This window comes from Cottoperca gobio, unplaced genomic scaffold (assembly GCF_900634415.1).
Source record: "Cottoperca gobio unplaced genomic scaffold, fCotGob3.1 fCotGob3_370arrow_ctg1, whole genome shotgun sequence".
Lineage (NCBI taxonomy): Eukaryota > Metazoa > Chordata > Actinopteri > Perciformes > Bovichtidae > Cottoperca > Cottoperca gobio.
In genome coordinates this window covers 49,937-62,113 of record NW_021166966.1, presented here as the reverse complement: position 1 = coordinate 62,113, position 12,177 = coordinate 49,937, and the positions used below count along the sequence as shown (strand labels likewise).

The 12,177-nt window shown below is 39.9% G+C and overlaps 1 protein-coding gene across 1 annotated transcript; it reads right to left on the bottom strand.

Moving 5' to 3' along the window:
• Positions 1-1,625: 1,625 nt before the first annotated feature.
• Positions 1,626-10,221, bottom strand: LOC115005806 (zinc finger protein 395-like). Its single transcript, XM_029427752.1, is given in 11 exon segments — positions 1,626-1,876; positions 2,082-2,270; positions 2,272-2,332; positions 4,230-4,330; positions 4,412-4,611; positions 5,994-6,103; positions 6,186-6,343; positions 6,444-6,598; positions 9,472-9,506; positions 9,672-9,746; positions 10,144-10,221. Coding segments are annotated over 8 exon segments (1,071 nt in total). The 5' UTR covers positions 6,591-6,598; positions 9,472-9,506; positions 9,672-9,746; positions 10,144-10,221; the 3' UTR covers positions 1,626-1,771.
• Between the last annotated feature and the right edge of the window lie 1,956 nt (positions 10,222-12,177).

The following is a 12,177-nucleotide window of genomic DNA, read 5'->3' as shown; positions in this document are numbered from 1 at the left end:
TAATCTATACTTGTATACTCTATACTCTGTATAACTGTCTATACTTATACTCTGTATACTCAATATATATTTATTGCTATGTATGCTCGTGTTATACTCTGTAGTATCTGCTATAACTATGTATGCCTGTATACTCTATACTTGTATACTTCTACTCTGTAATACGTGTTAACTCTGAATCTGTATATCAATATATACTTACTTGCTCTGTATGCTCTGTATATACTTGTATATCTGCTATACTATGTATGATCTGTATACCTTACTCTGTATATACTCTGATACTCTATACTTGTATACTCTATACTCGTATCTACTCTCTAGACTCTGTATTCTCGTATATACTCTCTATACTCTGTATTCTCTGTAATACTCTGTCTACTATCTATCCTATGTTGTCTGGATACTCATACTCGATATGCTCTGTATACTCTATACTGCTGATATACTCTCTATACTCTATAATCTTGAGTTATTTATTCTTCGTTATCTTGAAACAGATAGTTTGTTGCTGCTTGTTTATATTTCATTTCAGGAAACAACTTATTTTTGCCATTTTCTCTATAACAGATCTCGATTAATGAATTAATTATGTTTTTATCTGAATAAACTTTGTCCAGATAAAAACATATTAATTAGCTTCATAAATTAAATATACAAGTCTTCGGCCTGTTTCTCGTTATCTCAGGAAAACATCTTGATAATCACTAATGTTCTGTAGAGGAGTGTGTGTGAGCTCTGTCTTTATGTAGAACACACTCATTCACTCCTCGTGTCCTTTGTGTGTTTGTCCTGAAACAACATCCTGCAGCGGCTTCTAACAGCCTGCAGGGGGCACTGCACCCCCAACCCTGTATAACACTGTGACCACCAAACATCCAACAGGATCCTGCTGAATGAAACCATCAGGGAGGAGCACACACACACACACACACACACACACACACACACACACACACACACACACACACACACTCTTCACCCCCCTTCAGTGTAAAACCAGTTTTAACAGGCTTCTTTTAGCTGCTGCAGGAAACAAACAATAGGCTGCTGTACAGGATCCAGACTGAGAGAAAACAGAACTGAGAGCTAGAGAAGTGTGTGTGTGTGTGTGTGTGTGTGTGTGTGTTTTGAATGCACAGTAGTTAGTGTAAAGTCTTAAATCTCCTCTCAGGGGAAGTCCAAACTGTAGTGGAAACATTAAAGTGTCTCCAAGAATCTGAGAGTTTTGCAGAGTTTCCTGCACATTAACACAAAGTTACTGCAAAGTGTTGAACTGGCTGTGAGTGACATGTGAACAAAGCCCTCTGCACAAAGCTTCAGAATATAGAGAGGAATGAAAGTGGAAAGTTTGGTGTATGTAAGTGCTACTGAAGTGGAGATTTCTGCTGAAGAGTGTGAGAAAAAGCTCCTTTAGAGAAAAGCTCCTTTAAAGATATGTATTGTAACATTCATACATGTTGTACACACTACAGGTGAACAGGGTCATACATGTTGTACACACTACAGGTGAACAGAGTCATACATGTTGTACACACTACAGGTGAACAGGGTCAAACATGTAACTAACAGATATCAGCATGAAGCTTCCCCACTTCATGACTCACATCAACACAAGTTTATATTACAAGTGTTTAATATGTACATGAGGCGTTATGTAATGTAGCTGTGGAGAGTTTAAATCTACACACACAGTTACAAACACACACACACACAGTTACACACTCTGATGTTCTCACACGTTTTCTTTACACGGATGAAGACTTATGATTTAGTCTCGATTTACCGGTGTGGGACAGCTGGTGGGGGGGGGCATCCAGCGACAGGTGGGCGTGTTCGAAGCTGCTGCTGACATCACGTGACCGACAGCTGGAGCCTAAAGAAACAATAACAAATATCACACACACATTTAAAACTTTAATTTGAATAGAAAGTCTCTTTATGTCATCTATATCACAAACTTTAGTCTTTGTGTTTTTATGCAGCTTTTCTTTATTGATGAAAATATGCAACAAAAAACATTCAAGACTTAAATAAACCCGAATATAAAATGTAATTGTGTGAATATAAGCCCCGCCTACCTGGTAGGAGTGTTCTGATTGGACCTGCATGAAGCTGCCGGAGGAGGAGGGGGCGGAGCGACTCAGGGCGCTGCAGGCGGGAGGAGGGGGAGACGAAGGGGAGGGATGTGGGGTGCTGGGAGGTGAGGAGGGGGGGGATGCGGGGCCGAAGGGGAGAGTGTGGGGGGGGGACTGCGGGTCCCACTGGTTTCACCTCCGTGTAGTAAAAATCCTCCTCGCTGCGGGAACAACGCTCGTGCTCGCTGCCGCGGCTGTGAGGGGTCAAGGGTCAAAGGTCAGACCATAACTTTTATCAAGGGGCAAGTTTGGGAAGTAGCTGAGTCACGTTTATAACAAAAAACACTTTTTCAATATCATTGTTAGACGAAGTATGGAAGCCCAATACTGCTGGGAAATAAAGAAATAGATGAAATGTAACAAAAATAAAAATACTCATCGTAACTGTAGACATTAGATTGTTTTCTATAATTATAATCTGTTACAGTTTACAAGAGAACCTCATGATTTACAAGGTATTTAAGTTACATTTGTTGTTTTATTTGTTATTTAATTTAGTATACATAAGTTTTATTGTGAAGTCTCGTTTGGTTGCTCCCGTGTGATTAAGACGCGCAACACCTGCGACCAAACGGAAACTGAAGAGCTCCGGAGGAAAGTTTGGCCCAGTGACAAAAGACTTCAGTGCGCTTCCAACGACACCACAAGATTTCCTCAGGTTGCACATGCAGCCAACGAGGTATAGTTGTTTGTATTGTGCTGTATTACGTTGGTAGGAGGTAGTGATGGCGAGATGAAGCTTCATGAAGCGTTGAAGCTTTCCATCCGATTGGTTTGCACGTGCTGAAGCTTCATGGTGCTTCATTTGCTCTACTGCGCCATCAAGTGGACAATAAATGTAAAACCTGCGAAGTGCAAGGCTGCAGTGGATGTAAAGTATCTTTGCCCTGAAGATTCTTTGACGCACACATCTAAGACTGAATATAATGTTGTATTTAAAAATAAAGATTGATGTTATTACGTGTTATTGAGAAGAGAGTGCCTTACATGATAGTGCAGTTTAAGATTGGACAGAGAGGAGGGGAATGACATGCAGCAAATAGCAGCAGGTCTACTTCGAACCTCGGGCCGCTGCGGTATGCATGTGAATGTGGGTCGCCTGCTCTACGAGCTGCGCCACCAGGGAAGTGTAATGTTCACGTTGGATGTACATTATCTTTTCAACAGATTCAGATTTGGTTTCTTTACTTGCTCACAAGGAAGATGATGCTGGCGTGCATAACAACTGTTTCGCTAGTTGGCTGGCTCCATAATGATCCAATACAAACGCAATACCAACAACTCAACAGCAACAATGCATACTACGACAACAACCCACACATTCGCGGTTAGTCAGAAGAATAACAAATAACTTTACTTTTCTTTTCTCTTATTATTTTTCAACAACTTTTTGTATTTTCATATAAAACGTTCTTCCCAGGTGAGTCTTACCACAGGTGAGTCTTACCACAGCTGAGTCTTACCACAGGTGAGTCTTACCACAGGTGAGTCTTACCACAGGTGAGTCTTACCACAGCTGAGTCTTACCACAGCTGAGTCTTACCACAGGTGAGTCTTACCACAGGTGAGTCTTACCACAGCTGAGTCTTACCACAGGTGAGTCTTACCACAGGTGAGTCTTACCACAGCTGAGTCTTACCACAGCTGAGTCTTACCACAGGTGAGTCTTACCACAGGTGAGTCTTACCACAGCTGAGTCTTACCACAGGTGAGTCTTACCATAGGTGAGTCTTACCACAGGTGAGTCTTAACACAGGTCTTACCACAGGTGAGTCTTACCACAGGTGAGTCTTACCACGGGTGAGTTTTACCACAGGTGAGTCTTACCATAGGTGAGTCTTACCACAGGTGAGTCTTACCACAGGTGAGTCTTACCACAGGTGAGTCTTACCATAGGTGAGTCTTACCACAGGTGAGTCTTAACACAGGTCTTACCACAGGTGAGTCTTACCACGGGTGAGTCTTACCATAGGTGAGTCTTACCACAGGTGAGTCTTAACACAGGTCTTACCACAGGTGAGTCTTACCACGGGTGAGTCTTACCACGGGTGAGTTTTACCACAGGTGAGTCTTAACACAGGTGAGTCTTACCATAGGTGTGTGGTCCGGATGTGGCGTTTTATTCCCACCACTGACGTCAGCACCTTCCCACAGCTCGGCCACATACACCTGTACGCCACCTTCACAAAGTTCTGCAGGAGGAAACACGGCGTCACCGTGTGCTGCGTCAGCGTTTTACTTTCTCCTACGACAATCGTAACAAACCTGCTCACCTTTCGCTTCCGTGGCGCCGGCTCGTCGAATAGCACCTGTTCCAACTCCATGTCCAGGCCTTCGTCGGAGGGCGTGGCCGGACTGGCGTCGGGCTCTGCGTTTGGCGGAGACGGCGCCGGGCTGCTGTTGGCGAGGCCGACACTCCAGTACCCGCTGCTGCCGCTGTCGGAGAGCTCGCCGCCGCAGTCCATCGGAGGAGCTGAAACACACAGGAAGTTAAACAGCAGAACAGAGATGACCACAACACGGCGAGGCTCAACAACAAACTAAATATTTACATAAATAAATATAAATGATAAATATAAATACATCAACTTCTACAATTACTTCCCCTCACAACTGCACGTGTTGATCTTAACGATTTTATGTTTCACATCTTTGCATTCAGCGTTAATAAACAACTTTTTTTTATCTCATCTTAATATATATATATATAATACATGTTTATATATATATATATATATATATACAATATAATACATGTGTAAATATACATATATATATATATACACACATGTATTATATTGTATATATATATATATATATATATATATATATACAATATAATACATGTGTCAATATATAATATTATATAATACAAACAAACGTTTTTGATTACGATCTGTTTCTTTTTAAAGGGTAGTGAAGATATTTAGTTTATCGAGCGGGACAATAGAAACCTGTCAGCATCTCTGGTGGACAAACTCTGTCATGGGCTTTTTGTTTTTGGTTGTTATTTTTGTTATTGTTCATTTTCTTATTGTCAATCTTTGTTGTTTTTTGTTTCCTGCTGTTATTTGTTATGTTTGTTTTTAGTCATAGTTGTTTTTGTTGTTTGTAATTGTTTTTCATATTGTTGTCATTTTAAATTAGTTTGTTGTTGTTGTAGGGTCTGTGTGTGTGGTTGTACCTGTGGGGTCCGTGTGTGTGGTTGTTGTGGGGTCCGTGTGTGTGGTTGTACCTGTGGGGTCCGTGTGTGTGGTTGTACCTGTGGGGTCTCTGTGTGTGTGGTTGTACCTGTGGGGTCCGTGTGTGTGGTTGTACCTGTGGGGTCCGTGTGTGTGGTTGTACCTGTGGGGTCCGTGTACCTGTGGGGTCCGTGTGTGTGGTTGTACCTGTGGGGTCCGTGTGTGTGGTTGTACCTGTGGGGTCCGTGTGTGTGGTTGTACCTGTGGGGTCCGTGTGTGTGGTTGTACCTGTGGGGTCCGTGTCTGTGGTTGCACCTGTGGGGTCTGTGTGTGTGGTTGCACCTGTGGGGTCTGTGTGTGTGGTTGTACCTGTGGGGTCTGGGGTCCATGTGTGTGGTTGTACCTGTGGGGTCCGTGTGTGTGGTTGTACCTGTGGGGTCCGTGTGTGTGGTTGTACCTGTGGGGTCCGTGTGTGTGGCTTCACCTGTGGGGTCCGTGTGTGTGGCTTCACCTGTAGGGTCCGTGTGTGTGGTTGTACCTGTGGGGTCCGTGTGTGTGGTTGTACCTGTGGGGTCCGTGTGTGTGGTTGTACCTGTGGGGTCCGTGTGTGTGGTTGTACCTGTGGGGTCTGTGTGTGTGGTTGTACCTGTGGGGTCTGTGTGTGTGGTTGTACCTGTGGGGTCTGTGTGTGTGGGGCTGTGCAGCCGCGGGCTGCAGGACAAACTGCTGAGGACCATCGCTGCCATCAGCTCGTCCACGTCCACCTCCTCCGGACGCCTCTGACTGCAGGACCGGTTAGAATTCATTTATTGGGAAATATACAGAAATTAAGAATAAAAACACGGCGACGGAGAAAACGTCCGACCTTCTGGGGACGTCGATGCAGGAGGAGACAGATCTGCTGCAGGACGGAGGCACCGCGGAGGGACGAGAAGACGGCCAGGTGGAAACTTCACTCTGCATGAAGTCGAGCTGATCCGCCGCACCTGACGACTCCCCGCCACCTCCACACTGAAAATACACCTGAGAAACGACCACGGCTCAGCGTGAGAACGGAAACACGGTTTGTGCATCTGCTGCTGTTCAATGTGGCTCGAGGTCATTGAACGCTGACAATAATCACCTTCAGCCCAGGATGACCTTTGACCCTGCTGATGGCCTGTTGTCCTGCTGCTGTTGTCACGGTGATGCCGGTCTCACCTGTCGGGCAGGTGGCGCTCACCAACGCCCCGAGAGGAGAGCGCTTCCCCAGACGCGTCTTTGGTAACATGTCTGAATCTGAAACACAGAAATAAAGAATTCAAAAAGTTACTTTAATTTATTTTGAACAAAGTCTAAAGAACCTGATTAGAAACATAATAATATAAATATAATTTATATTATGTAATATAAATTATATTTATATAAAATATAATATAACTATAATAATATATTTCTAATAATAAATAAAAAAAGTATGAAGTATAAAGTATAACCCTTTAACACCGAATGTGTCGTCGCCGACACATTTTGCAAGCAAAACTTTGGATTACCGTAATTATGTCAAAGTTTGCGCAAGAGACTCTGCGCTTTACGGCATATATTGACTCATTACGGTAACTTCACTTACGGCCCTCCGGAAGCCCGTGAAACAGCACCTTCGTTGTGAGCGAATACACACAGAGCGCTGGAGAGACACAAACAACACCGCGGAGAAATAGAGCCGGAAAACAGCGGATTGAATTCAAATGGAAGCAAGATGGTATGTAAATCAACACTTGTATTGCGTTGTGACTTGTTTAGAACAGTGTACCAAGTCTGTAAGATTGTACTAGGTGTGTAATTGTACTTTATATGCGTAAATGTGCGCGTCTTCTTCAAGTAGCCTGCGTCCTAGCCGAGGCTGTGTACAAGCTTTAGCTGGAGAGGAGGAGGTGTCACCAGAGATCACGAGGTGTCACCAGAGATCACAAGGTGTCACCAGAGATCACATTCAGGCCTGTAGATGGAGCTGTGGGGATGCTAGATGATCTGGTGGTGCTGTCAGACACAGAAGCCCCTCACCACATCACACCACAAGATGGCAGACTGAGGCAGAGCCCGATGATGGAGTCCCTCAACCACCCCAGGGGTCCAACCCCCTCTCGATATGGGAAACCCAGCACCAGGTGACATTTATTCCCACTTTGATGCTGCAGTTTTCAAACTCCTCTCTGAATACACAAACAAGAATGCAGCCAAAAGCCTGGAGAGAGGGAGACAGTTCATCTGGACTGAAATAACTCCAGAAGAAATGAAGAAGTCCACAGGCATGTTGCTGTACATGTCAGTTTTGGACCTGCACAAAGATGAGCAACTTTTGGTGTAAGCAAACCATTTTCAATGTGTCATTCCCTGCCACTGTCATGTCCCCAGACTGTTCATGGCCATTTGATCTAATCTTCATCTGAGTGACCCAGAGAAAACAGGAGCAACAGGAACAGTCACTGGCAGTACCACCAAGACCTCTGCATGTGAAGGGACACTCAGAGAGGAGAGAATTACCCTGTGTGGGGAAAAACGCCTGGACATATTTTCCATTTTATGGCCTGTTTTTGCAGGTGTAAGAGTAAAAGACTCAAAACTTTTACTGAATATAGTTGTATACATTTCAAACTTCAAATGTAACATGTTAAATCTCTTATTCATGTACATTTGCAGTGTTTTTTGTTCACTAAACCACTAAACTCAAATTCCGCTTTTGTGTTTCTCTTCATTTTAAACTGTTATTACACTCTCATAACATGCAATGAATTGTAAATGACTGCCAGATATGGAAAGTTCCAGGTATTGTTGGAAAATGGGCAAAAGCACTTACTAACAGGACATTTCCTGACCTTTTTATAGTTAAAATAAGAAAAAAAGTCCAGGCGAAAATGTTGAGGCTTTTTTGGCTTAGGTGTTAAAGGGTTAAAGTATAAAGTATGAAGTATGAAGTATAAAGTATAAAGTATGAAGTATGAAGTATGAAGTATAAAGTATGAAGTATAAAGTATAGAAAAATGAAAAACTACACTAAAATATAAAATAAATATCTCACAATTATGTACTTTATGTTTGTTTCAGTACATTCTGTCATTTAATCATATAATATATTAAAATATAAAAGTATGGAAGATTACTAAACTTTATTTTTGTATTTTCCTGTCACATAAAACAATGTTAGTAAGTAACTTATTACATTTCAACAAATGTTTTAAACTGGGCAATAAAGTAAAACAGTTGAACCTATAAGTCTTGTTTATAAACTGTTTAAATATGAATTAAATATTAAATGTTTTTAAAGGTGTTATTTATTGTTCGGTGCGATGACGTCGAACTGATGAAACGGAGTCGAGATGACAAACTTTGTGTGTGTGTGTGTGTGTGTGTGTGTGTGTGTGTGTGTGTGTGTGAAGACCACAGAGGATTAAAACGAGAGCAACAGAAGGTTTAACTGTTAATCAATGTTTGTACGAACACTGATGAGTATCACAACACCTTCGTTAAACTGAGTCACCGTGGCAACATGATGAAACACGACCCCCCCCCCGGCCCCCCCTTCAACATTTCCTGTTAATCGGTGACTCAGAGGTTACACACTGAAACACTTACAGTAAAATAAACACTAATTTATGATATTCAGAAGTAATACAATATAAATATATAATATAAAATAAATAAATATATAATATAAAATAAATAAATAAATATATAATATTAAATAAATAAATATATAATATTAAATCAATTAATATATAATATTAAATAAATAGATAAATAGCATGACTTTAAGTGTCCAAAGATTTTCACTTTAATATAAAACAGAAAAGCAGCAAAACTCCAGATTTGAAGACTTTAAAGACTTTTCTGCAGGAAACTGACGATTAATAGATTTTGAAATCATTTTGATGATTGTTCTGTTCAATGATCTCATAGTTCACACTAAAGCAAATATTAGAGAAAAATCTGCTGAGATTAAAGCAGATTATTATTATTATCCTAATAATCCCGATTTATGTGGTGACCATTCGGATAAAGCAGGTAATTAAAGTTAAAGAAGTTTAAAGCTGCAGCAGCTTCACAGTTTATAATCTGATGACTAATAACTACTTTAATTTTAATACTTTAAGTAAAGCTGATAATTATTTCACCTGTAATGTTGTTTTCTTCCGTGCTGTTGCTTTCACTGTAAAATATCAAAACACTTTTAATATTTAAAATGTTTGTCGTTTTGCACAACTGACAAAACATTTGTGTTCGTTTCCAGATGAAACTTATATTTTATTAAATACAGCAGTAAAATAAATAAAAACAAACACACATGAGCATACTGCACTTATACTGTACACACCCCCCTGTCTCTGAGCTCGGAGCCAATCAGATTCCTCCCCTGCTGAGTTCACACCCTCCACAATAAGAGTCCTCTCTGAACAAAAACAGCGAAGCATTTATTCCATTTTCACAGCATTTCTGGATTTATTTAAGCTTTAAAATGTCAAAAACTAAACCAAGTCTCGATCTTTACTTCCCAAAACTATCTCCACACAGTTGATCCAGCAGCAGCAGCAGCACAACAACACTCAGGTTACAGAGCAAAGCAGCGAAGACAACGTGTTTACTGCAGAAAAGCTTTACAATGAAGCGTCCACCATTAGTGTTGCAGATTACTGCACTCTGAGGAGGCAGTGAAGTCACACACAGCAGACAGTGTGTGTATCTTTGTGAAGTTCAGATCAGCTTCTTTCGTTGCACGCTGAGAAACCAGTGAAGTCACAGAAGCAGAAGCAGAAGAGGGGATGAGAGTGAGATTCAAAAGCACCTACCTGCAGACTCACGAGCTCCAACACGAAAACAACAACACCAGTAATGTGTCCACTGCTTCAATGGGAGCGGAGTGTGTGTGAGTGTGTGTGTGTGTGTGTGTTCCTGCAGCCAGCCTCAACACTTTCAGGAAGGAGAGTCACACAAAACCAGCACCGGAGCGCCAACTGGAGGAGAGTTTATTCTTTAAGTACAATCTTAAAGTACTAATATGATGTTATTATAAACTGCAGAATTAATGGAGCACTAATAATAATCCAGTGACTTCATGTTTATTATTCTGCATAATGAGTTATGTTACTCTATACTCTATGTATACTCTGTATACTCTGTATACTCTCTATACTCTGTATACTCTCTATACTATGTATGCTCTGTATACTCTATACTCGATATGCTCTGTATACTCTATACTCTGTATACTCTATACTCTGTATATACTCTCTATACTCTGTATATATACTCTATACTCTGTATACTCTATACTCTGTATACTCAATATATACTCTCTATACTCTGTATGCTCTGTATATACTCTGTATACTCTCTATACTATGTATGCTCTGTATACTCTATACTCTGTATACTCTATACTCTGTATATACTGTCTATACTCTATACTCTGTATACTCAATATATACTTTCTATGCTCTGTATGCTCTGTATATACTCTGTATACTCTCTATACTATGTATGCTCTGTATACTCTATACTCTGTATACTCTATACTCTGTATATACTGTCTATACTCTATACTCTGTATACTCAATATATACTTTCTATGCTCTGTATGCTCTGTATATACTCTGTATACTCTCTATACTATGTATGCTCTGTATACTCTATACTCTGTATATACTCTGTATACTCTATACTCTGTATACTCTATACTCTGTATATACTCTCTATACTCTGTATTCTCGATATATACTCTCTATACTCTGTATTCTCTGTATATACTCTGTATACTCTCTATACTATGTATGCTCTGTATACTCTATACTCGATATGCTCTGTATACTCTATACTCTGTATATACTCTCTATACTCTATACTCTGTATACTCTATACTCTGTATACTCAATATATACTCTCTATACTCTGTATGCTCTGTATATACTCTGTATACTCTCTATACTATGTATGCTCTGTATACTCTATACTCGATATGCTCTCTATACTCTATACTCTGTATACTCTATACTCTGTATATACTCTCTATACTCTATAATCTGTATACTCTATGCTCTGTATACTCTATACTCTGTATACTCAATATATACTCTCTATACTATGTATGCTCTGTATACTCTATACTCTGTATGTTCTGTATACTCTATACTCTGTATACTCTATACGCTGTATATACTCTCTATACTCTATACTCTGTATTCTCGATATATACTCTCTATACTCTGTATTCTCTGTATATACTCTGTATACTCTCTATACTATGTATGCTCTGTATACTCTATACTCTGTATGCTCTGTATACTCTATACTCTGTATACTCTATACTCTGTATATACTCTCTGTACTCTATACTATGTATTCTCGATATATACTCTCTATACCAGGGGTGTCAAACTCAAATACAGACTGGGCCAAAATTTAAAACTGAACAAAGCCGTGGGCCAAGGTTGAACAAATTAACCTTTTAATAGGGACCCAAACAAGTTTTGCATTGAATATTGAACAAGCAAGGCTTATATAACTTTATAGTGACATGCAAAATCGAGTTTCAAATAATAATAATAATAATTAAAAAATATCAATGGCATATCAAATAAAATTTAAATAAAAATTGAATGCCTCTTTTCTATTTGCAACCTTCTGAGGTAAATATCAAAATAAACTTTTTCCACAGGCTAATAATACATTTGAAAATAAAATAACAATAATGAATGAATCAAACATTCAAGCCTTGAAGTAGCAAGAGAAAGTGCATGAATAAAACTTAATAGTGCAAAATCAACTTTCAAAAAACGAACGAAAAAACATCAATGGTATATTAAATAAAATTTAAATAAAAAATG